Source organism: Oncorhynchus nerka, linkage group LG2 (genome assembly GCF_034236695.1).
Source record: "Oncorhynchus nerka isolate Pitt River linkage group LG2, Oner_Uvic_2.0, whole genome shotgun sequence".
Classification (NCBI taxonomy): domain Eukaryota; kingdom Metazoa; phylum Chordata; class Actinopteri; order Salmoniformes; family Salmonidae; genus Oncorhynchus; species Oncorhynchus nerka.
The window spans coordinates 80,029,199-80,057,088 of record NC_088397.1 but is presented as its reverse complement, the minus strand read 5'-3'; the positions used below and the strand labels follow the sequence as shown (position 1 = coordinate 80,057,088).

The 27,890-nt window shown below is 42.2% G+C and overlaps 1 protein-coding gene across 1 annotated transcript; it reads left to right on the top strand.

The window, feature by feature from the left end:
* pcsk1 (proprotein convertase subtilisin/kexin type 1) lies at positions 1-27,468 on the top strand. Its single transcript, XM_029683634.2, has 14 exons — positions 1-353; positions 1,692-1,796; positions 2,085-2,207; positions 6,254-6,400; positions 7,613-7,689; positions 10,453-10,541; positions 18,540-18,712; positions 19,058-19,270; positions 19,395-19,495; positions 19,599-19,832; positions 21,791-21,948; positions 23,163-23,296; positions 23,495-23,656; positions 23,884-27,468. The coding sequence occupies exons 1-14, from the start codon at positions 165-167 to the stop codon at positions 24,316-24,318; spliced, it is 2,340 nt and encodes a 779-aa protein (XP_029539494.1). The 5' UTR covers positions 1-164; the 3' UTR covers positions 24,319-27,468.
* The last annotated feature ends 422 nt before the right edge of the window (positions 27,469-27,890 follow it).

The window sequence follows — 27,890 nt, the reverse complement described above, 5'->3', positions numbered from 1 at the left end:
GTGACAGGTACTCTTTCCCACCCTGCACTTTGAAGGAAAAAATACATGCAAGGCGAGCCAATTTATTTAATATTACTTGCATTTTTGTTTTTAATTTGTTGTCTTGTATGCCTTCCAAGAGCATCAATCAAATATATTTTTAATCTAATCGTATTTTCTCTGAGATGGAAATGAGATGTCGCCCAACAACGGTGATGTGCTGTGCTCTTGCGGTTCTCTGCTCCATCGCTCGTTCAGTAAATGCTTCATTCGGGGACAGACAGTACCTCAACGAATGGGCGGTGGAGATTCCCGGAGGACTGGACGCCGCCAGGTCGATTGCCAAAGAACTGGACTACCGAGTAGTCCGCCAGGTAGGTTAGAGCCACAGCAACGCCCCGGTAACAAGTTCGCTCCCCACAATTGTGGTCTTTGAACCGTGTATCTCTTTACACTATACAATTAATATGTATATTTCTGTGTTCAGTTTGGCTCAGTATCTTGTCTTGGTAACAGTATTCCACTTTTTTATTAGTACTATTCATTCGGTTGTATACATGCTGAAAGCTGAGATGGAGGGTGCCATGGCAGCCTTGTTCCTGATGTTGTAGTCTACACAGACAGCATCATTACTGAACTTATGCTTTAACTGATATTTAAAAACAGCAACTATTGTGATTGGTGCACTCTGTCAATCATCTTCATAAGTCTGGTCAGAGTGAGAAGGGAAATTCAATAGTGTAACCCAGGGTTTCACAAACTCGGTCCTCGTGTGACCTATTAAATGTCCATTATTGGCTTTTTAGTTGTTTTACAATCAGTGTATTTGCGTATCACTGTTACTTTATAATAAGTACATGTATATCATCAAACAAGTACAAACAATTAGTCTATCAATGTATTTGGGCGAATGATGGGGATCCAATCCATATTTCATGTCATAGACTGTAACAGTGACTCATTGTGTGCTGTATACTGATGATAGCCACCTTCTGTAAATATGTCCATCGCCAATGTGGTCATTTACCTTCTACCTTGTCCAAAACAAACACATTAGGCCTATACACCCCCAGGTTATCTCTCTCTAGTCTACTCAGAGGAAACTAGCACTCTGACTACACAGGTCAATGGTTAACCTGTGTTTCCATTCAGCTAGGGGGATGGGTATGATGCCATTTCAACTCCATAATAATAATAGGCCTAAACTGTGGCTCAGAGTAACTCGTATCCTAGCTTAGTGTTATTTTTCTTTTTCTTTTAAGCAGTATCTGTGATTGACTCATTATTTGCACAATGTACATGCTATTCTGCTAAGCACTTTTAGATTCAGTGGGTTTAGCTGTGTTTCTCTTTCCCAGGAAATTGCTAAACAAGGCCGGCTATAAATATAACTAATAAGGAAACTAGCAGACCTATTGCTGTTGTGGTGGTATTTGCCTTCCTGTCATTATAATATAATAATTTAATATCAACAGCTACCCATGTTTGAGAATGATCGAAGGTACTGATTCAACAAGCTGTTCAAGACATTTAAAGGGAGATGTCCTTCCGGGTGTAATATGATCCAAGGCACTTGATTAATATATAATGAATAATTATTGCATTAATAATTGCAGGCAGTCCTATGTTACGGGATTGACAGGAAGAGGATAATGGTATTACATCACCTCTATGAAATATTCAATAACCCACCACTCTCCTCCTGTCTGCAGATTGGGGCGCTAGAAAACCATTACTTGTTCAAACACCAGACTCATCCCAGCAGGACGAAACGAAGTGCCGATCACATCACCAAACGCCTGTCCGAGGATGATCGGGTAAACAGTCCTGCATCTGTAACATTGTCTATGGCCGTGTCTGAAATGGCACCCTATTTCCTTTATAGTGCACTACTTTTGAGAAGGGAAGTACACTAAAGGGAATAGTGTGCCATATTGGACACACTGTGCGTCTGTGTCTCTTCTGGTAGACTCCTCTCACGGGTAAATACCTCCAGTTTTCAGAATAAAACACATGTGTGTGTGAATTAGCTACGTAAGCGAATATACAGCATAAACCTAAATATGGCAGAATTCTCATATCTCTCTGTCTCTTTGGGCATCAAGGTATCATGGGCGGAGCAACAATATGAGAAGCAGCGCAGTAAGCGGGCGTCACTGGGGTCATGCCCGGACTGTCCGGTGGACGAGCTGTTCAATGACCCTATGTGGAACCAGCAGTGGTACCTGGTAAGTCCCAAATATCCACATGTTCCCATATGTTTCCTATAAGTCATGCCCAGTGTGTAAAATTACACTTTGAATAGTCTAGGTTATTTGGTTGTCTGTGTGGTTATTTGGTTGTTTGTCTGTCTGTGTAGTGGTTATTTCTTGTCATGGTGGCCAATAGCCAGGACCAGAACTGAAAAGCTGAATAAACAGCAGTCTAAAATATGTTTTCTGACCCGACTATCAGTGATGTCAGTTCAGATCCGGCTGGTGTCTGCTGCTGCCTTCTGGTTGACCTGATTCACAAACACAATCCTAGCCTGGTCCCAGATCTGCTTGTGCTGTCGTGCCAATTCCTAATGGTCATAGTCATTGGGTATTGGAAAGACAGCACAAACAGATCTGGGACCAGGCTAACACAATCCCAGAGCCCCTGAGATTCAGCACTGGCAGGGACGGACAGCTTCCTAATGAGTAGAAGCTTTGCCTTCACAAGCCTTTTAGAGAAGTGTGTATAGCACCAGTTCATTAGAGGTCTTGCGTAAGACTTAGATGTATTAATGTTGTTGCCTATCACAATTAGGATCTGTCCAAATGAAAGGAAAGCCTACATGTGTGAGAAACAGCATGTGTCTATATTGCCATGCACGTGTGTGAGGATGAGACAAGTATCTTCAGCGATCACACATGAATATGTATGTGCGAGACTTGAGAAATGTGAAAGAAAGGTTTTAACTCTGCGATAGTCAAATGAATTAGTAATCATCCAAAATCCCAGTAAAAAGACCCATTTGTTTAATTGAACATGCTGGCCTGGCAGGAGATTGTAAGGGAACTCTCTCTCCAACCATAACCCAGTGGAACGGAAAAGACTGTCATTAAGACCCAATTTAGCTGTACACAATGGCTATTTCAGCCCACTGAGGCCAAGCCAGTGGAGGACAGTGTCACAGCTATGTATTCCCCACCGGATACATTACAGACACATCCACTTCATCCTGTGTTTAGGATTTGGCTGAACCAACCTATACTCCATTTTAACTATTTTATTCTATGTCATTACTTTTACAAGTTGTGTTATAATTGCGTGCCATTCGGATTTTGCTAACATTGATACGCTATTATGGCCCCCTTGCAATTATTGTGAGAGTGGAGAGAACTTTTGTTATGGTATTTGGTCATTTATTAAATGCAGCGAGTCATTATTTCTAATTTAGTTATTTGTTTTCCATGGCAGCAGTGCTGGCTAAGTCAACATCTGTTATCTCATAATGATAGGACATGTGTGTGCACGTGCGTGTGTGTTTGAGTATGTTTACATGCGTCAGTGTGTGTGTGTTTTAATATGGTGACGTGCATGTGTGTGTGTTTGAGTATGTTTACATGCGTCAGTGTGTGTGTGTTTTAATATGGTGACGTGCACGTGCATGTGTGTTTGAGTATGTTTACATGCGTCAGTGTGTGTGTGTTTTAATATGGTGACGTGCATGTGTGTGTGTTTGAGAATGTTTACATGCGTCAGTGTGTGTGTGTTTTAATATGGTGACGTGCATGTGTGTGTGTTTGAGAATGTTTACGTACGTCAGTGAGTGTGTGTGCACGTGCGTGTGTGTTTGAGTATGTTTACGTGCGTCAGTGTGTGTATTTTGTCCGTTCTTTCTATGTTCCCTGAACTTAATGAACTGAGTCACTCACTGTAGGACATAAGAAAATAAATCTGGATGGATCCTTTTTACTCATCTGAGCTGATGACCCTAATTGAATTGGTCATGGCGTGCTCGTTTATGTCTGCCATTGAGAGGGCATAGCTGACAAACACCTACACCTGTCCACTCATTTATTACAGACCTCTGATTGGTCTAGGCCAGCCCTAAGGACTTTCAGTCAGGGATATCAAATATGAAAGAAAGAAAAATAAAGAAATAAAGAATTAAATAGTAGTAATCCCCAAGGGAAAATATAAATAAGGGTGTGTGTGGGAGGACATAAAACGAACGATAGAGGAAGAGAGATAAAGCTAATGAGAGATATCAGGAATGACATGGAAGTTGAAGGGAAAAAAGTGATAGTGAAAGGAGAGGGAATAAGGAGTGCGTAGAGAGGCAAAAGGACGGAGGGAGGAATGAAGAACATGACTTGGACAGAGGGATGGAGGTACTGATGGATAGAATAATTGAAGGGGGGTTGGAGTGAGGGGAAGAAGGCAGTGAGGGAGAAAGACATAATGGAGAGAGGGAGGGATGGAGAGAAGGATTGGATGGAGAAAGTGATGTTTAGATAGGGAGATGGAGAGAGATAGAGATTGTAGGAGTGGGTGACTGCCTGATAATGCAATCAAAGTAGTGACTCATAATACATTTAAATTACTCCCTCTGTCAAGTGGTGTGTGTGTGTGTGCGTGTGTGTGTGTAGGTTTCAGTTTGTGCACATACTGTAAGAGTGTGTGGATGCCGATGTGTTTGTTTACTGTAAGTGTCCATTCTAAATGTTTGCTTGTGCGTGCGAGCAAGGCTGTTTGGAGCCCACAGCTTACGTGCCAGTCAATAGATGAGTCATCCAATACGATACCAAGACAAAGGATTTACAGAAGCTGTCAACAAGACCCCACAGCCTGATTTCTTACAGAATATTTGATAGTCTGACACATTTATACTTTTTGGTCATTTGGTAGGATATCTATAGGGGGAAAATGTTGTACATTTGATTGTTTGGTCAACCATCCCTGTTGTAGATATTAATGGTGTGGTATTTGTGTTGTAAGGATGAATCTGAGGGTTTTGATGATCATTCAAACGGAGTCAGTCTCCAGTCTCCCACTACCACCCCCCATCTCTTCACTTCCTCTAGTAGTCAGAGAAAAACAGAGGAGAGAGAGAGAGGGAAGATAAGTGAGACGGCCCAAAGGAGAAGAGAAATGGGAAAGAAAGAGGGATCAAGAGAGAGAAAAAGAGAAAGAAGGGGTGCAAAAGAGATAGGAAGAAGAGAGATAGGAGAAGAGGAGAAATGGGGAAGAAAGACGGAGCAAGCGAGGAGAAAGAGGAGAAAGGAGAAAAAAGGAGAGCAAGAGAGAGATAGAGAGATCACAGCGATGACTCATTGCACTGGGTGGCGTTCTGCAGTGTCTGTGCATAATGCGGGAGGGAACACAGCAGCTCCAAGACTTTCCTAGTCTTTTTTTAGTCCCTTCTCCTGCTCTGAATCATCCCATCTCCCCTCAGGGAGGACCGCTGCACTCTCACTCCCTACTGATTAGCCAATTAGCCAACACTAGTTGGGTACCCCAAACATATACACATATATTTACATGAAATACATTAAAGGTATCACTGATTAGACAGAGGCTTGGTAGAGGTGATAGAGGCTTGGCTTCGGACAATGGCACAATCATGAAGTATTATTGTTTTATTATGCGTTGCAAGATTCTCAACCTTAGTGCGGTCTTCAGTGATCCACTTATTTGAGTAATTTTGTTGTATTGAAGTATTAACCTGCATGCTCTTTACGCCAAGGGTTTCCTACTGTAAGTGGTCAAGAGAGTGGACTCAGCCAGGACAAAGAAAGCAACAAGCTGATAACGAATTCCTGAAGGTCAACTTTGAACATGACAGCCTCCATTAGCGAAGAGGGAGCTAGCAAAGCGAGGTGGCCATCTTCAGTTGACCTTTCTCCGTTGTTTTGGATACTGGCCTATGATACTTGATATTCACAGATGAAATTTAGTTGGAGTACCTCACTCTTAAGGCACCACAGCTGTACTGTTCTTTTTCCATTGTTTGAGTCATATGGGAGCTAAATCCTATATGTAAATTCAGTGCCAATGTCATGAGATCTTGTCTTACAGGGATACTTCAGGATTTTGTCAAACTACACTCAGAGACATAAAATGGTATCCATGAGTTCCATCTGACTCTAGGGAAATAGATAAAGGGCCTCGTTGCCAAAATCCTGGAGTATGCCTTTATTGCTTAATGTACTGTGCACATGATTTAACTACAAACAACTTAAACTACTCTCCCTCTCCTTCTCTCTCTCCTTCTCCTCTTCCCCCTCTGTGTCGGCCATTCCAGCAAGACACTCGGACGTCGTCCTCGCTGCCCAAGCTGGACCTCCACGTGATTCCTGTGTGGAAGAAAGGGTTCACAGGAAAAGGAGTGGTCATCACCGTGCTGGACGACGGTCTGGAGTGGAACCACACCGACATCTATCCCAACTATGTAAGACCACGTTTCCACGGCAACAGTAAGGGAGAGCGTTCCCATAGCAATGTCGGTGACACTTACACAGCCATTCATGAAGCAGTAATAAATTGCGATTGTATAGTGTGCATTGAGGACAGAACTGGACATCAATAATAGGAGGAGTTATTGTGGTTCTAGATGATTTTGTAGTTGCTGCTTTGACAGATATAATACTTCGTTAGTATAACTGCAAAGTTGTCTTTAGCATTTACCAACGTTTTTCCTCAAGTTGGTTAAAGGTTATAGTGAAGAAGTCTTAGCTAGTGACTATTGGTGTTTGCTCATTTTGAAAAAGTTTCTGTCAAAGTTTCAAATAATCAACATTTAGGCCGCCAAACCCAATTGCAAGGGAGACGATGGCTTTGAACAATATTTTTGGGGGGTCAGGTGTTTTTGTAAAATGAACCAAAGCTCATTAGACAGTCATGTTGGCACATTTCTCAAATCTTGAAATGAGAGGAAATCTGTGAATCTTGAGATATCTGCGTTTTGGTGGCAAACAGTCATTTGTCTGTCTGACACCAGGCATTGACAGACTAGCACTAGAATCTCCATATAGAGAGGCAGATTGCGAGAGAAAGAAAGACAGAGAGATAGAGAGAGGGGGAGGGAGAGAAAGTATGACAACAAGGCTGATAGAATAGACTCTGACTATAATTAGTATGGCTGTGATTAATCAATAGACTCAAGTGAGACGCTCATCCATCTTCACTCATCGATGCCCTCTGCTTTCATTTGCATAATTTTCACAGATTAATTCTTGCCTTAATTGACACTAAAAGTAATTTTCTTGAGCTTATCTGTTTTCTTGTACATTAGAGCAGACTGGTTTTAATGATTCTGATTCAAAAGAAAAACTTTTGAATTATTAGATGCATTGTCCACACACTCATTTTAACTGCAGATTATATTGTCTTGTTCAGTTACTTCAACCTTTTAGCAATAAACCTTTAAGACAAAGACATATTGACAAATGTTATACATTCCCTCTCTCAAACCGAATGGCATTGTTTCAGCCCTAAATAATTTCCTCCGTGTTCCTCTTGTCTGGTGTTCAACCATCCATAGATGTTATTTACAGTCCATCTCAGTGACAATAGGTTGGCCCTTGGTCTAGTAACCTGTTAAGTGGGTTGCCAGATTGGGTTCTGAATCTTCTTGTGATTTCCCTGTCTCGTCCTTATCCAGGACACAGCAGCCAGCTACGATTTCAATGACAACGACCCTGACCCCTTCCCCAGGTACGACTCCACCAATGAGAACAAGTAAGTTGGTTATTTATTTCAGGGACATACCTGCTATCATGGCTATTTGTGACATATGGGAGTGTGTATGTAGGGCTTTAAGTGTGTAGGTAGGACTTTCGCACACATTCATCTGTTTTCAAACCATAATGTGTATATTCATGATTTACATGCATACTGTATGCCTATATTTATGTGGGCTATCTAGCATAGTATCCCATCAAAATGAGTCATCTCCAGTAGTAATAGAGAATGTTATTCATCATGAATCGGGTCCCATGCAGTCTGAAGGCCGCCATAAAACCCATGTAATTCACTTCCTAGTTACAGCATCCTCTCTGTCGATTAAATAACCATATCAGAAGGGGGCAGGCTTACAGTAACACCCTACCTCTGTCATTGCCAACAAAGGGTATATAACAAAGTATTGAGATAAACTTTTGTTATTGACCAAATACTTATTTTCCACCATAATTTGCAAATAAATTCATTAAAAATCCTACAGTGTGATTTTCTGGATTTTTTTCCTCATTTTGTCTGTCATAGTTGAAGTGTACCTATGATGAAAATTTACAGGCCTCTCTCATCTTTTTAAGTGGGAGAACTTGCACAATTGGTGGCTGACTAAATACTTTTTTGCCCCACTGTATATGGATGAGCGATGGCCGAGCGGCATAGGCAAGGTGCAGTAGATGGTATAAAATATAGTATAAACATGTGATATGAGTAATGTAAGATATGTGGACATTATTAAAGTGACATTATTTAGAGTGGCATTGTTTAAAGTGACTAGTGATCCATTTATTAAAGTGTCCAGTGATTGGGTCTCAATGTGGGCAGCAGCCTCTCTGAGTTAGTGATGGCTGTTTAGCAGTCTGATGGCCTTGAGATAGAAGCTGTTTCTCAATCTCTCGGTCCCAGCTTTGATGCACCTGTAGTGACCTCACCTTCTGGATGATAGCGGTGTGAACAGGCAGTGGCTCGAGTGGTTGTTGTCCTTGATTTTCTTTTTGGCCTTCCTGTGACATCGGGTGCTGTAGGTGTCATGGAAGGCAGGTAGTTTGCCACCGGTGATGCGTTATGCAGACCGCACCACCCTGTGGAGAGCTTTATGGTTGAGGGCGGTGCAGTTGCTGTACCAGGCTGTGATACAGGGTTTTGGTTGACAAGCCAAATTTATTCAGCCTCCTGAGGTTGAATAGGCGCTGTTGCGCCTTCCTCACCAAAATGTCTGTGTGGGTGGATGCCCAGGAACTTAAAACTTTCCACCTTCTCCACTTCAATGTGGATAGGGGGGTGCTCCCTCTGCTGTTTCCTGAAGTCCACAATCATCTCCTTTGTGTATCAGACACACACAGATGATCCAACTGGAGCTTTTGATGTAAAATAATGTTATAACAGTCATATTGATAGGGTTCCTCGTTGACTTGCTTTATATATTACGGTAAATGTGATTTTTTTTTAAAGGAAATACATTTCCCAGGGAATCTATAGACTGACCAATTTTCAACATTTACTGGAAAATGCTATATATTGAATTATTCTACTACATGTCCAAGAGTTCTAGCCTGGGAGCCATATACCTCGTAACTGAAATGCATTCCAGGTAACTACCTCATGAAGCTGGTTGAGAGAATGCAAAGAGTGTGCAAAGCTGTCATCAAGGCAATGGGTGGCTACTTTGAAGAATCTCAAATATAAAATATATTTCGATTTGTTGAACACTTTTTTGGTTACTACATTATTCCATATGTGTTATTTCATAGTTTTGATGTCTTCACTATTATTCCACGATGTAGAAAATATTAAAAAATAAAGAAAAACCCTTGAATGAGTAGGTGTGTCCAAACTTTTGACTGGTACTCTATATGTTGTACTGTAGGTTACAGGCTAGTGTGTGGGTCAGTAAAAGTAGTTCATAGGAATGAAAGTCAGGCTATCGACTAAACCTTTCCACTATCTGCCATTGTGCCTGGTAGTGTTTGCTTGGGTGGTAGATCCCATAGAGGTAGAATTACAATATTACAGATAGTATAATTATAGTAAATCTATTAATATGGTAGATCCTAACCATAACAACTGAAAAGAGTCAATTTTACCTCTGACAACGCCACATCGTCGGAATTTGATTTGAAGCCGAGGGAGAGAGAGAAAATGGCTTTATCTGTTGGGAAACGTTAAAATCACACATAAAACCACTTACTAAAACCCTCAATGTTTCAATGCTCTCTCTCTCTCTCTCCTTTAAATGAGGACTCACTCTATAACAGCTGTGAGGATCACACACACTCAACCCACCCCACTACCCACCCCACTACCCACCCACTCTTTTGTTGTCAATCTACTCTGGGAGCTCTCTGTATAATTTAGACTCCAGCAGTAGGCTGTTTATTGTCTCTTATAAGCATGCCAAATGACATGAAACCAAAGGGCCTTTCATTTTCAATTGACAAGATTTCCCCTCAGTATCAATATTTTCTATGGCAAGCACATAATGAGATGAAGAATCTTAGGTAACCAAAACCGAAGTGAATCGAGTGTCACTGGCACTCTTCCAGAGGTTTTTATGGTGGATAGGCAAAGTTTTGATGAGATTTTAAAGCTTACTGTAAGCAATACTGAGATTTACCATAAACCAGTTCACAAAAGTTTGGATCAGACTGGTGTATTCTGAATCCACTGCTACATGTATATGAAAATATAACTTCATTCCGTTACGGACAGATTGCAAAGAAAAAGTTATGTTTAGTTGTAATTGTGTTTCCTGTTTCTGTATGTACTCAGGCATGGGACCAGGTGTGCCGGTGAGATCGCCATGCAGGCAGACAACAATAAATGTGGAGTCGGGGTGGCGTACAACTCCAAGGTTGGAGGTAATAGATGTAACGCAAGCACACCTGGTGTGTGTGTGTGTGTGTGTGTGTGTGCATCTGGGTGACCCACACAGCAGTTGGAAGGGAAGTTGTCCTGGTGGCAGCCTACTTTTTTGAGTGGATGATTACGCAACACCACTTTACCAAATGACTGAGCAACAATTGGGCATCTGTTCCACAGAGGAGGTAGCTAATATTTAATATTAAAATGAGAAAATCTATCAGATCTTTAAGTAGGCCTACACCAGTTAACCAATTGTGCTATTGTGTGTTTTTTTCCCGTGTTATTTGTAGCTTATTTTGTACATAATGTTTTGTACATAATGTTTTGTACATAATGTTTTGTACATAATGTTTCTGCCTCCATCTCTAATTCTCGAAAAGAGCTTATATCAGGAATCAAGGTAAGACCCAGATGCAGACTGTTGAAGTATGTTTATGTTTATTGTAGCAACAGGGGCAGGCAAAGACAGGTCAAGGCAGGCAGGGGTCGAAAATCCAGAGTAAGGCAAAGGTACAGGACGGCAGGTGGGTCAGGCAGAGTTCAGTAATCCAGAGGTGGAGCAAAGATACAGGACGGCAGGCAGGCTCAGGGTCAGGCAGAGAGGTCAGGCGGGCGGGTACAGGGTCAGGACAGGCAAAGGTCAAAAACCAGGAGGACAAGGAAAGAGAGGCTGGGAAACAATAGGAGCTGACAGGAAAAACGCTGGTTAGCTTGAACGAACAAAGCGAACTGGCAACAAACAGACAGAGAACACAGGTATAAATACACAGGGGATAATAGGGAAGATGGGCAACAGCAAGCACAAGGACAAGTGAAACAGATCAGGGCATGACAGCTTCTAGATATCAGGACAGCGATTACTCACCTCGTACTGGAATAAGATTTTTTCTTTAACGAGTCCGACACCAAGGATTGACTTCAGACAAGGTGATTCGCATGAGAAAGAGATGGAGATATTGGGAACGTAGGTGGGGTGCCTTGTTAGGATCCTACGGCGAGTGGGTAATCTGCCTCTACCATCAGTACTACTAGCCTACGTACAATCATTGGATAACAAAATAGATGAACTACGATCACACATATCCTACCAACGGACATTAAAAACTGTAATATCTTATGTTTCACCGAGTCATGGTTGAATAACATACAGCTAGCAGGTTATACACTGCCTCGGCAAGATAGAACAGCCGCCTCCGGTTTGACAAGGGACAGCGGTCTGTGTATATTTGTAAACAACAGCTGGTGCACGAAATCTAATAGTAAGGAAGTCTCGATGTTTTGCTCACCTGAGGTAGAGTATATCATGATAAGCTGTAGACCACACTATTTACCAAGAGAGTTTTCATCTATATTCTTCATAGCTGTCTATTTTCCACCACAAACCGATGCTAGCACAAAGACTACACTCAATGAGCTGTATACAGCCATAAGCCAACAAGAAAGCGCTTATCCAGAAGCAGAGCTCCTAGTAGCCAGGAACTTTAATGCAGGGAAACTTAAAACTTGTTATGGAAGCGGTTCCTATATAGGAATTGAAATTTCTGAAATTTCAAGTGCACCACGCATAGTTTATGATAAAAATCAAAATGTCATCAAAATTGACATCCAATATACCAAATTAAAGCTACACTCGTTGTGAATCTATTCACCAAGTCAGATTTGTAAAATGCTTTTCGGGGAAAGCATGAGACGCTATTATCTGTACCATGCAACCTCACAGAAATGCAGCATTACAAAAAACGACAGATTTTTCGTTAGCGCTCGCAAACGAAAAGGCTGAAATAAAATATAAAACATTCCTTACCTTTGACGAGCTTCATTCTTGGCACTCCTAGATGTCCCATAAACATCATTTAGGTCTTTTTTCGATTAAATCGGTCCATATATAGCCTAGATATCGAGCTAGGAATACCTTGGGAATGGAGTAAAAAATTAGCATTTTATAACGTAACGTCATTTTTTAAAATGCCAAAACTCGACGATAAACTTTCACAAAACACTTCGAAATACGTTTGTAATGCTACTTTAGGTATTATTACACGTTAATAAGCGATAAAATACCTCAGGAGACCGTGTGGAATCGTTAGCTGGTCCGTGGAGAAAAACATGTCTGAAAATGGTCGCTCGAAAATCTGGGCGGTGGCAGTAGGAAAGTAGTTCTCTTGTTTGGGTTAGACCAAGAATCAATTGCGAAACTAATGACGTAACTGTAGACAGCATGGGGAAGCTGTAGCCAATGAGAACGCGGCTCTATTTAATTCTGTTCTCTATAAACAATTGCCTGCAGGCGCGGAAGAATATATTTTTACACTTTCAGTGAACAGATTTTCATGACCTATTCGACCGAAACGCACGTTCTGTAAATGGCACAGGCGTTATTTAAACACTTTTGGAAAGGTCTGACTGTTTCCTTTCCACACAAACTAACCAAATGAACGTACCATATTCCTGGCATGAATAGCAGGGCGCTGAAATGTTGCGCGATTTTTTTTTTTAAGACTGCGAAAATTCGCTTGCTCCATAACAAGTTTTAAATCAGTTTTACCTCACTTCTATCAGCATGTTAAATGTGCAACCAGAGGGGAAAAAAACTAGACCACCTTTACTCAACACACAGAGACACGTACAAAGCTCTCCCTCGCCCTCCATTTGGCAAATCTGACCATAATTATATCCTCCTGATTCCTGCTGACAAGCAAAAACTGGAGCAGGAAGTACCAGTAACTCGATCAATAAAGAAGTGGTCAAATGTCGCAGATGCTAAGCTACAGGACTGTTTTGCTAGCACAGACTGAAATATGTTCCGGGATTCTTCCAATGGCATTGTGGAGTACACCACATTAGTCACTGGCTTCATCAATAAGTGCATTGATGACATCGTCCCCAAAGTGACTGCACGTACACACCCCAACAAAAAGCCATGGACTACATCAGCACTGAGCTAAAGGGTACAGCTACCGCTTTCAATGAGCGGGACTCTAACCTGGAAGATTAAAAGAAATCCCGCTATGCTTTCCGTCGAACCATCAAACAGGGAAAGTCCCAATACAGGACTAAGAATGAATCGTACTACACCGGCTCCGACGCTCGTCAGATGTGGCAGGGCTTGCAAACTATTATAGTCTACAAAGGGAAGCACAGCCGCAAGCTGCACAGTGACAAGAGTTTACAGTGGCTTGCGAAAGTATTCACCCCCCGGCATTTTTCCTATTTTGTTGCCTTACAACCTGGAATTAAAATAGATTTTTGGGGAGTTTGTATCATTTGATTTACACAACATGCCTACCACTTTGAAGATGCAAAATATTTTTTGTGTATGAAACAAACAAGAAATAAGACAAAAAAAATAAACATGAACGTGCATAACTATTCACCCCCCCAAAGTCAATACTTTGTAGAGACACCTTTTGCAACTATTACAGCTGCAAGTCTCTTTGGGTATGTTCCTATAAGGTTGGCACATCTAGCCACTGGGATATTTGCCCGTTCTTCAAAGCAAAAGTGCTCCAGCTCCTTCAAGTTGGATGGGTTCCGCTGATGTACAGTAATTTTAAGTCATACCACAGATTCTCAATTGGATTGAGGTCTGGGCTTTGACTAGGCCATTCCAAGAAATGTAAAAGTTTCCCCTTAAAGCACTCAAGTGTTGCTTTAGCAGTATGCTTAGGGCCATTGCCCTGCTGGAAGGTGAACCTCCGCCCCAGTTTCAAATCTCTGGAAGTCTGAAACAGGTTTCCCTCAAGAATTTCCCTGTATTTAGCGCCATCCATCATTCCTTAAATTCTGACCAGTTTCCCAGTCCCTGCCGATGAAAAACATCCCCACAGCATGATACTGCCACCACCATGCTTCGATGGTGTTCTCGGGGTGATGAGAGGTGTTGGATTTGCTCCAGACATAGCGTTTTCCTTGATGGCCAAAAAGCTCAATTTTAGTCTCATCTGACCAGAGTACCTTCTTTCATATGTTTGGGGAGTCTCCCACATGCCTTTTGGCGAACACCAAACATGTTTGCTTATTTTTTCTCATTAAGCAATGGCTTTTTTTCTGGCCACTCTTCTGTAAAGCTCAGGTCTGTGGAGTGTACGGCTTAAAGTGGTCCTATGGACAGATACTCCAATCTCAGCTGTGGAGCTTTGCAGCTCCTTCAGTGTTATCTTTGGTCTCTTTGTTGCGTCTTAATGCCCTCCTTGCCTGGTCCGTGAGTTTTGGTAGGCAGCCCTCTCTTCACAGGTTTGTTGTGGTGCCATATTCTTTCTTTTTTTAATAATGGATTTAATGGTGGTTCGTGGGATGTTCAAAGTGTTGGATATTTTTTGGAGAGCTCCTTGGTCTTCATGGTGCCGCTTGCTTGGTGGTTCCCCTTGCTTAGTGGTGTTGCAGACTCTGGGGCCTTTCAGAACAGGTGTATATCTACTGAGATCATGTGACAGATCATGTGACACTTAGATTGCACACACTGCTGGACTTTATTTAACTAATTATGTGACTTCTGAAGGTAATTGGTTGCACCAGATGTTATTAAGGGGCTTCATAGCAGAGGGGTTGAATGCATATGCATGCACCACTTTTCACTTTTAAATTTTGTAGAATTTTTCGAAACAAGTGATTTTTAAAAATTTCACTTCACCAATTTGGACTATTGTGTGTATGTCCATGCATGACATGAAATCCAAATAAAAATCAACTTAAATTACAGGTTGTAATGCAACAAAATAGGAAACACTCCAAAGGGGATGAATACTCCTCCCCGCTGATCCTCAACACGGGGGCCCCACAAGGGTGCGTTCTGAGCCCTCTCCTGTACTCCCTGTTCACCCACGACTGCGTGGCCACGCACGCCTCCAACTCAATCATCAAGTTTGCGGACGACACAACAGTGGTAGGCTTGATTACCAACAACGACGAGACGGCCTACAGGGAGGAGATGAGGGCCCTCGGAGTGTGGTGTCAGGAAAATAACCTCACACTCAACGTCAACAAAACTAAGGAGATGATTGTGGACTTCAGGAAACAGCAGAGGGAACACCCCCCTATCCACATCGATGGAACAGTAGTGGAGAGGGTAGCAAGTTTTAAGTTTCTCGGCATACACATCACAGACAAACTGAATTGGTCCACTCACACTGACAGCGTCGTGAAGAAGGCGCAGCAGCGCCTCTTCAACCTCAGGAGGCTGAAGAAATTCGGCTTGTCACCAAAAGCACTCACAAACTTCTACTGATGCACAATCGAGAGCATCCTGGCGGGCTGTATCACCGCCTGGTACAGCAACTGCTCCGTCCTCAACCGTAAGGCTCTCCAGAGGGTAGTGAGGTCTGCACAACGTATCACCGGGGGCAAACTACCTGCCCTCCAGGACACCTACACCACCCGATGTTACAGGAAGGCCATAAAGATCATCAAGGACATCAACCACCCGAACCACTGCCTGTTCACCCCGCTATCATCCAGAAGGCGAGGTCAGTACAGGTGCATCAAAGCTGGGACCGAGAGACTGAAAAACAGCTTCTATCTCAAGGCCATCAGACTGTTAAACAGCCACCACTAACATTGAGTGGCTGTTGCCAACACACTGTCATTGACACTGACCCAACTCCAGCCACTTAATAATGGGAATTGATGGGAAATGATGTAAATATATCACTAGCCACTTTAAACAATGCTACCTTATATAATGTTACTTACCCTACATTATTCATCTCATATGCATACGTATATACTGTACTCTACATCATCGACTGCATCCTTATGTAATACATGTATCACTAGCCACTTTAACTATGCCACTATACTCATCTCATATGTATATACTGTACTCGATACCATCTACTGTATGCTGCTCTGTACCATCACTCATTCATATATCCTTATGTACATATTCTTTATCCCCTTACACTGTGTATAAGAGAGTAGTTTTGGAATTGTTAGTTAGATTACTTGTTGGTTATCACTGCATTGTCGGAACTAGAAGCACAAGCATTTCGCTACACTCGCATTAACATCTGCTAACCATGTGTATGTGACAAATAAAATTTGATTTGATTTTGATTTGATTTTACTTTTGCAAGGCACTGTACCAGATGAGGTAAATTACTTCTATGCTCGCTTTGAGGCAAGCAACACTGAAGCATGCATGAGAGCATCAGCTGTTCTGGATGACTGTGTGATCTCACTCTCCGTATCCGATGTGAGTAAGACTTTTAAACAGGTCAACATTCACAAGGCCGCAGGGCCAGACATATTACCAGGATGTGTACTCCAAGCACTCGCTGAACAACTGGCAAGTGCCTTCATTGACATTTTCAACCTGTCCCTGACTGAGTCTGTAATACCAACATGTTTCAAGCAGACCACCATAGTCCCTGTGCCCAAGAACACTAAGGTAACCTGCCTAAATGACTACCGACCCATAGCTCTCAAGTCTGTAACCATGAAGTGCTTTGAAAGGCTGGTCATGGTTCACATCAACACCACTATCCCAGAAACCCTAGACCCACTCTAATTTGCATACCGCCCCAACAGATACACAGATGATGCCATCTCTATTGCACTCCACACTGCCCTTTCCCACCTGGACAAAAGGAATTCCTATGTGAGAATGCTATTCATTGACTACAGCTCAGCGTTCAACACCATAGTGCCCTCAAAGCTCATCACTGAGCTAAGGACCCTAGGACTAAACACCTCCCTCTGCAACTGGATCCTGGACTTCCTGACGGTCCGCCCCTAGGTGGTAAGGGTAGGTAACAACACATCTGCCATGCTGATCCTCAACACGGGGGCCCCTCAGGGGTTCGTGGTCAGTCCCCTCCTGTACTCCCTGTTCAATAATGACTGCATGGCCAGGCACGACTCCAACACCATCATTAAGTTTGCCGATGACACAATAGTGGTAGGCCTGATTACCGACAACGATGACAAACCTATAGGGAGGAGGTCAAAGACCTGGCTGTGTGGTGCCAGGATAACAACCTCTCCCTCAACGTGATCAAGACAAAGGAGATTATTGTGGACTACAGGAAAATGAGGACCGAGCACGCCCCCATTCTTATCAACGGGGCTGTAGTGGAGCAGGTTGAGAGCTTCAAGTTTCTTGGTATCCACATCACCAACAAACTATCATGGTCCAAACACACCAGGACAGTCGTGAATAGGGCACGACAAAGCCTATTCCCCCTCAGGAGACTGAAAATATTTGGCATGGGTCCTCAGATCCTCAAAAGGTTCTACAGCTGCACCATTGAGAGCATCCTGACTGGTTGCATCACTGCCTGGTATGGCAACTGCTCTGCCTCTGACCGCAAGGCACTACAGAGGGTAGTGCTTTCGGTACAGTACAACACTGGGGCCAAGCTTCCTGCCAACCGGGACCTGTATACCAGGCAGTGTCGGAGGAAGGTCCTAAAAATTGTCAAAGACTCCAGCCACCCTAGTCATAGACTGTTCTATCTGCTACCACACGGCAAGGCTTCTGAACAGCTTCAACCCCCAAGCCAACAGCTTCGACCCCCTGAACATCTAATCAAATGGCTACTCAGACTATTTGCATTGTCCATCTGTCCCCCTCTCTTTTACGCTGCTGCTACTTTCTGTTTATTATCTATGCATACTCCCTTTAACTCTACCTTCATGTACATATTACCTCAATTACCTCGACTAACCTGTGCCCTCGCACATTGACTCTGTACCGGTACCCCCTGTATATTTCCTCGCTATTGTTATTTTACTGCTGCTCTTTAATTATTTGTTATTTTTTACTCATCTATTTTGTACTTAATACTTATTTTTCTTAAAACTGCATTGTTGGTTAAGGGCTTGTAAGTAAACGTTTCACTGTAAGGTCTACACCTGATGTATTCGGCGCATGTCTCAAATCGAATTTGATTTGATACATGTTTTATATATGGGCACAAGACCGCACAACGTGCAAAACACTTCAACTACAGTCAATCAAATATATCCCTGACGTGTTCCATCATGTTGACTTGCAGGGATCCGCATGTTGGACGGTATCGTGACGGATGCCATCGAGGCCAGTTCTATTGGCTTCAATTCGGACCACGTGGACATCTACAGTGCCAGCTGGGGACCCAACGACGATGGAAAAACGGTCGAGGGTCCCGGTCGCCTTGCGTCAAAAGCCTTTGAGTATGGAATCCGGAAGGTAACACACCAAAGTCCCCTCTTTTTCCCTTTAAAAAATAGCATCCCATGAATCTACATCATGTTATTCTGTTGTATAACCAAGTTCATATTGATTGTAAAATTGACCGTTCAACAGCACTCCACACTTCATAATGACTCATTTATAAATAAGGAACTCATATTATTATTCCAACATAATTATTCCATTTTAACCACATAGAAGTCAAAACAAACTAAAATCCAAACAAATAATCTAAATATATTGAAATTTGATTTTAAAAAGGGAAGCTAGACAAGGAACCTAAGCAAAAGGCTACTAAAAACAAACTTAACACTAACTCCTCACCCATCTCCTTCCCCTCAGGGCCGGGGAGGGAAGGGCTCTATCTTCGTGTGGGCATCAGGAAACGGGGGCCGCCAGGGGGACAACTGTGACTGCGACGGCTACACAGACAGCATCTACACCATCTCCATCAGCAGTGCCTCCCAGCAGGGCCTGTCCCCCTGGTACGCTGAGAAGTGCTCCTCCACCCTGGCTACCGCCTACAGCAGCGGAGACTACACCGACCAGAGAATAGTGAGTGACCTTAGCCCCCAGGTCCCCCACACCACTGTATAATTGAGATGAGTGTTTGTGTCACATTTTGTTACTTTACGTTGTAATAACTATGATAACTTTGTTTACGTCTGTCTTCCTGCAGACCAGTGCTGATTTGCATAATGAATGCACAGAGACACACACAGGAACCTCCGCCTCCGCGCCACTAGCTGCTGGGATATTTGCCCTCGCACTGGAACAGAAGTAAGGCAACAATCATGACTTAAACAATTTCCACTAATGAACTAGGTGTTTAGAGACATGTCAGACTTCTTATTTGTCTATCCCCACTAACCCCTCACCCCAGCCCTGAGCTGACGTGGAGGGATCTGCAGCACTTGGTGGTGTGGACGTCTGAGTTCGACCCGCTGGCCAACAACCCCGGCTGGAAGAGGAACGGGGCAGGCCTGATGGTCAACAGTCGTTTTGGCTTCGGCCTGCTCAATGCCAAGGCCCTGGTGGACCTGGCCGACCCGGCCACCTGGAAACACGTCCCTGAGAAGAAACAGTGCATAATCAGGGATGACTCCTTCCAGCCCAGGTACAAAGACACTCTAACATTCTAGTATACCAGAAACATCTAATCCTTCTGACATAACATACTTGCATTTGTCATTAACATTTTAGTAATTTAGCAGACGCTTTTATCCAGAGCAGGAGCAATTAGGGTTAAGTGCCTTACTCAAGTGCACATTGGCAGATTTTTTTACGTAGATGGCTCGGGGATTTGAACCAGTGACCTTTCGGCTACTGACCCAGTGCTGTTAACCTGCCCCCATGTATTGTTCAATTCAGACTAATTCCGGTGGACAAGCAAATTTATAGAGTTGCACCGATAATTCCATTAGGGACAGAATCCCGTGTCCTGAGATGTCCTTACATTTTGGCTCTTCTAATGACATCTGTAGTTTGACCTGTTTCTCATATGGAACAATTATAACAACAGTCAAATGAAAGCCAGAGATGTGTGTTTTTGTGTGTTTATGTTATGTGTACGTGCATAAGGGCACATGTGTGTATGTATGTCCACGGTCTGTATTGATAGGAAAGCTAGGATTCCGACTTAGATTTCTTTAATGGAAGGCTCAAACAATCTTTGGAGAAATCTTCTATTTACTAATAACTTTAGGTTTTTAGGCTTTAGGAGTTTAAAGCTAGAGCTAAAGCTAGCTGGCAAATGTTGCAAAGCCAACATTTATTTCCAGATTAAACCTCTGAAGGAAGGATTTTTTTTATCTGAGCAGATGTTCTGTTTACCTTCATTTCGGATGAACTGCTTTAGGACGTGTGAGCGCTAGATAGTTTAGTCACCAGCCCTAGGCTACATCCTCCAAATGACCTTCAGTTCAAAGAATAGGTTTGGTATTTTAGAGTTTACAGTTATGGTTCCTTACCCTGACAGTAGTTTACAGGCTATAAGAGACTGTAGTCCACAGTTCGGATTTCCTTTAACAGCCTTACTTGCCTCTGCTAACCAAACATCAATGGAAGAGATTAAGTCATGAAGACAATGTTAGCTATGGATGAAGTTATTTGTGACTACAAACACAAAGGACAAACACAAAACATGTCTGTACAACCCAATTCTTGATCATGTCCCTTTGCCAGGCAGCTGGGATTAAGCGACTCATTGGCATGCCACCCAGTTCCTTTTTTACCTAGGCCAGGGATCATCATTAAGTCTGTTATGTCCAACAATAAAAAAAAAAATGTATATTTTTAAAAGCGTTATTTTATTTTGCTCAGAAACTTTTGAGGGCCAAATAAAATCCCTTGGGGGGCCAGCAGTTAGGTAACTCTGACCTAGGCCATCATGATCACGCCACCTCTGTATAATCCAGAGGATTTAAGCATCCATGTGTGTCATTGCTCCAGCCATTCACATCCTGGGTGAATATACGGATTAACCCTGATTCTGAGCCAAGCACTGGCCATCCAAATGTATGTGTTGTCATACCTGGTCAATATAACATGTCATAGTTATGTAATATACTCAGACAGACAACTCTCATTAGAAATATGTCAGAATATTGACATGTATCCACAAGTAATATGTCACTTGTGGATACATACCAATATAACCAAATCAAATCAAATTTTATTTGTCACATACACATGGTTAGCAGATGTTAGTGCGAGTGTAGCGAAATGCTTGTGCTTCTAGTTCTGACAATGCAGTAATAACCAACAAGTAATCTAGCTAACAATTCCAAAACTACTACCTTATAGACACAAGTGTAAGGGGATAAAGAATATGTACATAAAGATACATGAATGAGTGATGGTACAGAGCGGCATAGGCAAGATCATATAACCAGTAAATAATGGTTAAATGTCACTATTTTGATTTATAATGAGAACATGTTTTGTCTGACTGTATTCGATTGTACAATATATGAATCGTGGCCAATATACGTTGAACCAATGTCGTTTGGTTTGGTATGTTATGGTGGTAGTACAACCACAGTACTAACTTCCTGTCCTGTGTCTTTTTCCCAGGGCATTGAAAGCAGCAGGAGAGATCACCATTGAGATCCCCACCAAGGCCTGTAATGGCCAGGACAACGCTGTCCTCTCACTGGAGCATGTGCAAGTGGAGGCCAGCATCGAGTACACCAGGAGAGGAGACCTACACATCACACTCACATCCCCATCAGGTTAGAGACACACACACACGTTTGTTTTACTATCCTTGTGGGGATCAAACAATTGATTCCATTTCAAAATCCTATTTTCCCTAACCATAACCCTTAACCTAACCTTATCCCCTAACCCTAACTCCTAATTCTAACCCAACCCGTAATTGTAACCTTAAAGCATGAAGCACACCGAGAATCTCACTACCAATAGACTGCCGATAGGTACTTATCACAGTGGGAGGAGGTTACTTCTCTTGCTAGAACAAAAGTGGTACCTGCTGCGTGCTGACCCGGTAGTGACAAACCTACCCTTTGTAGAATAGTGACCAACAACTTGATTTGAGCCAATCAGAGAGCACGAACCCCCACATGGGGCAGTCAACATTGGTGACAACAAACATTTTTTTTAAAGAAGGCATTTTCTCTGTACATCCACAGATGAGCCAGTCAAACTTCAAATGCAATGTAGGATATGGGATGGTAGCTAGTTATAGTAAGTACACAGATGCAATACACACGACACTAAAAACTTCCTCCAAACTAGCTAACCACTGTATTGATCTTACAATTAAATCACAATGGATTTGCTGGTTTACATGAAACAGCTGCCTGTGTTAGCTGCCGAATTAGAGCAGTGTCCTTTAGCAAATATGCTAACGCTAGCTAGCTAAACAGTTGGCTATGTGCTGGCACTGTCAGTATAGGATTATGGAGAGTGAATTAAAGTATTTCTTCGTCATATTGCTAGGTAGTTATCTAGCTGTGGCCATCTGGCTAGTATCAACAAGGACTTCTACAAAATACCAACATTAGCGCAGCTAGCTAACACTGGAATCTAGACCATAAGCAACACACAGACATGCATTGACAAACAACGCTATTGCCACCTTCTGGTTTGGACGATTTTAATTGAGTAGCTGATGATTTCACAAATGCGATTGACTGCTGACACTGTTCAGAGGCGCTAAGTACAGTCGGCAGGCAAACGTTTGACAATCCTACCGATGTGTCTTAGCTATAAGCCTAAACCTAACCCCTAAGCCTAAAATAGCCTTTTTCCTTGTGGGAACCGGCAAAATGTCCCAACTTGTCAGAATTTGCCTTGTTTAACTATCATTGTGAAGACTTCTGGTCCCCGGGATAGTAAAAGCAAAAAACACATACATACAATAGAAAACTGAAAACTGGAGCCAAACAAGGCTATATGAACCATTATTATTTTCTTATATCAGGCACTAGCACGGTCCTGCTGGCAGAGAGAGAGAGGGACATGTCATCTAACGGCTTCAGGAACTGGGACTTCATGTCTGTTCACACCTGGGGAGAAGACCCCACTGGCACCTGGACCCTCAAGATAACTGACACGGTCAGTCAAGGGATAGTTCCAATCCATTACTTTCCAGTAAAGTTTGTTTAGACGATTTCAAACTTTTTAGAAAATGGAGCTGGCCTTTTACGGTGGTCGAACTGCTCCAAATGCCACATCGCATAGGCATTGTGTTGTATCAACATATTGTCTAAACAGGGTGTTTTTTTACACTATTTTTCTATTTCCCTTTGTCAGTCCGGGCGGATGGAGAATGAAGGCCAGATCCTGACCTGGAAGTTGATTCTCCACGGCACGTCAGAGAAGCCCGAGCACATGAAGAAACCCAGAGTATATGTCCCTTACAACGCTGTCCAGAATGACCGTAGAGGAGTAGAGCACATGGACGACATGATGGAGGTGAGTGTGATAATTCAAGGGACTTTTCACCTCTTTTTAACTTCATATTTATTATCTCCCGAACCATACTAGTGTCTACATATGAGATAGTTAAATAGACATGTGCAAATACGGTCTGTCGACTGTCGTCAGACCTCAAATACAATTCTGTGTAACTTACTTACCTCATCCACTAAACCATTTCTGTCTGTATGTTTGTTTGTCTTTCTCTCTATCCAACCCTATAGGAACTGTCCACTCAGGCTGAGGCCCACTCACCGCAGAAGACTCAACCCCCTCCTTCTGCCACCCCCAAGATGAAGCAGATGAGGCCCTCCTCCCCACCCCTGTCACCCTCCCTGGCCCTCCTGCGTCTCCTCCAGATGGCCTTCAACCGGCAGACCCCCGCCGCCCTGCCCCAGTCCCCAGAAAAGGCCCCCTCTAGCAGGGGAGAGCAGCACCAGGGCAGGCCATACTCCATTCCAGGGGGAGCAGGCCCTCGCATCGCTCCCCAGAAGCTGTACCAGGCCCTGGACAGGATCAACCAGTACCAGCAGGCCGGGCAGGATGAAAGCCTTTACAGCGACTACAGTGACGGCTTCTACAGCGCCAAGCCCTACAGGCACAGAGATGACCGGCTGCTGCAAGCACTCTTCAACATGCTCTCTAACGACAGGCAGTGAGGGAGGGGGGCATGGGGTGGAACTCAGTGTGTGCAGGCTTTTGTTCCAGACCCAACATATCCAGCCCTGTAGGATTCAGGGCCGATTGAACTAATCATGGTCTACATTGAAGATTGTGCTTAGTTAACTACCGGTAGTTGAATCAGGTGTGTTAGTGCTGGGCTCAAGCCTACACATCCCTGCGGTTCTCCTTGGTCAAGATTGGCCACCCCGGGGTAAGGTGTGAGAGAGATAGGGTGAGGAGGCGGCGGCTGGGCACGGAAGGAGCATGCGAGAGAGCGGGAGAGTGAAAGCCAGAGAGAAACTCTTCCAGCCAAATGTGTTGTTGTTTTTCCAAAACTCTGCTTTTCTTACCTTGCAGCATTCTAGCCTGTCTCTCTGTCTATCTGTCTTTCATTCTGCACAGTTGTAGGTCGGTTGCATCTCAATTCCCGGAAGTAGCTTCCCTTCCTCCTCCCCCTCCTCCTAATGTAGTGAAACCTAGCTAGCCCATAGACTTCCGCCATATTGTTTCAGTCTTCTAAGATCAGTATGCATGAAAGAAAAGAGGCAAGGAAAGGGGGCCCAAATAGAATACTTAGATTCAACTAGGATTCCATTCCACCCGCCTCCTCCAGCCATTTATCCACCTATATCCACCATCATTCCACCCCCTTCCTCCAGCCATCTATCCACCTCTATCCACCATCATTCCACCCTCTTCCTCCAGCCATTTATCCACCTCTATCCACCATCATTCCACCCTCTTCCTCCAGCCATCTATCCACCTATATCCACCATCATTCCACCCCTTCCTCCAGCCATCTATCCACCTCTATCCACCCCCTTCCTCCAGCCATCTATCCACCACCTCCTCCAACCACCTATCCACCTCTATCCACCATCATTCCACCCCTCCACCAGCTATCTATCCACCATCATTCCATCCCTTCCTCCAGCCATCTTTCCACCTCAGGATGGGTCCCAATAGTCTTAAAGGGACACTTCACTTCAAAACAAAAGTTAGTAAGATGTTTTCAGGCCTCAAAAGTTGTCTGGTGTAGAGATGAGTTCACGTACCAGGACACGTGTTTTTTTAGATCCAACTGTATGCCTCAACCTCAAATTAATGAAAAAATATAGGCACTGAATAAAATGAGGAAATGTATTTCCATTCGTCCAGATTAAGGAAAGGTATTTCCATTCATTCCAGATTTGGCATATATATGTAGCTGGCTCTACTCAAGATTTGACACGGGACATAGACTCATCTGTTCATAACTTTTTGGGTATGAATCGTCAGACAAAACAAACTTGATTTTTGAGTCCCAAGAGACAGAGAGAAAAATATTAATAATTGTATATATTTAGTATATCAATTATATTTTGAGGCTCTATTTATCACCTTTACCTATCAGTGGTATTGAAGAAATGGAGACAAGAGAAGGAGATAAGGAAATAACATTAAGACTTTTGGGACACAGCCCTATTCTCCCTTCACTCTACCACCTGCTTGAGCATGCTACCTTCAGAATATAAATTTCATAATTGTATTATGACTGACATGATCAAATATTATACAAAGACAATGATTGTAATGTTGTTTTTAAATATACTTGGCCTCTAAAATATCCACCTCTCTAAACTCTAACTCTGAAATATCGATTTAATATTTATACTTTGACATGTTTATTTTGTCATGTATTTGTTTTCTGTAAGAGTAGAAGTACTCACCTTGCTACTGTATCTTAAACCCAAATCCTAATTTGAAGAATGTGATTTTAAGATATATGCACAATTTCAAGTTAGGTTTACGACTATACTTTAGTATGCATAAAAAATGCAGTCCTCGTACTGATTGTTTTTCAAACTGAAAGCTCAAAGATGTTGATATGTGGCATATTCTTCACAGGGTGTCAACAAAGCATTGGAGAGTTTGAGAACAGCAGTCTTTTACCCGGTTCTCTTGAGAAAAAAAAGTTCAGTTCTTGGGGAAATTCTTTAAATATTTTATTTTTTAAACAACAACATACAGTCTAAAACAAAATAAATTGGGAAGATAACTGACCAAGAATCAATTGGTTGTGTCATTTTTATGGATGTTATCCGACCTTATAAGATATAAATAGATATGATGAATATGATTGAAGCTTTTGCAAATTGGCAATGTTGAAACCATCTGAATACTTATGTATTTTAACTGCTCATATAAAATAACTATAAAAAACATTTTCTTAAGTATCATACAAATGTTGTGCAATTTGATTCATTTTATATTCAAAAGTACAATGCTGCATTAAATGAAATATTTTTCTAAAAAAATATATATATGTATGTATATATTTATATATATATATATCCCTTAAAGTCATTTTATTTTAGATTTAGTCAAATTCTAGGTTTATATTTAATACAAACTAAATGGAATTATTAATAGAAATGAACACTGCCAAACTGTTGTGCTGCCAAATTGTGTAAAAGTTTTCCTGTGTTTGGGTGATTGTAAAACAGGCTTCGATGTTGTTGCTTCATTTACAAACTCATATTAATACAACTACATGGTTATATGCAACTTATTGGATATGTTCATTTATACAATATTTTGGTATTAGTGGACTTTCCTGATTCAATCCAGTTATACTTTACTGTAGGCGGGGCTTCACACCAAAAAACCATAACACATTTATAGTATAATGCCTTCATATGCCCTACATAAACATTCACGTTTATGCTCAACTGCAGGTTGGTAGATGTCACTGCATTATCTTATGGCAACTTGCGGTTGATAAGCTTAGCTGACATTTGCATGTATAAATGCTTATGTAGTGATTATGACACTGTTAGGAACTGCTTTGAATGTGCTACGTAGCCCTATGTATGTAAAGCCCCATACACTACAGTGTTAAGTATCCCCTGTTTTCTGTGGTATTGGCTCTAGCTCTACTCTCTGCCAAACAAGGTGAAAGATTGAGATGACAGATGAAGAATGGTTTACATGCATCCTGTAATTTATACATCTTTCAATGTAGCCAGTGTTGTTGATCTGTTTGTTAATATTTTGAATTTGATTGATGCTTCTGTCCAATTTGTTCACAAGAGTTGAAATATGTCGCTATTTATGTATGGATGTACAAAATGAGATTTATCGTAATAAACTGCAAAGTAACCTGGTGAATGTGTCTGAGTTGTTGGGATTACAACTGTGATCTGCCATTTCAGTTCATATAGACATTTCAGTTAATATGGACATTCCAGGTCATATATCCATTTTAGTTCATACTACATGGACATTTCAGTTCATTTAAAATTTCAGTTCATAGGGACACTTCAGTTCATATAGTCATTTCAGTTCATATAAACATTTCAGATCTGGTAGAGACTTTAAATCATATAGACATTTCAGTTCATAGAGACAACATTCAGAGTTCTATCACTAATTCCAGTTACAACACAACTGGACAGGTGAAACCAGATACAGGTTGACGTTTATTAGCATGAATCTTGTCCTGGAGGCCGAGCTGAACGGTTTCCACTAGATGGGTCAGAGGCAAAGTCCAAATTTGCTCTATTGTAAAAATGTGCTTTTTGGAATT

Coding starts and splice junctions, on each gene's coding strand:
- pcsk1 (XM_029683634.2), top strand. CDS start 165: ATGGAAATGAGATGTCGCCCAACAACGGTGATGTGCTGTGCTCTTGCG. Junction 354..1,691: donor ACTACCGAGTAGTCCGCCAG/GTAGGTTAGAGC, acceptor TCCTGTCTGCAG/ATTGGGGCGCTAGAAAACCA. Junction 23,657..23,883: donor ACATGGACGACATGATGGAG/GTGAGTGTGATA, acceptor CCAACCCTATAG/GAACTGTCCACTCAGGCTGA.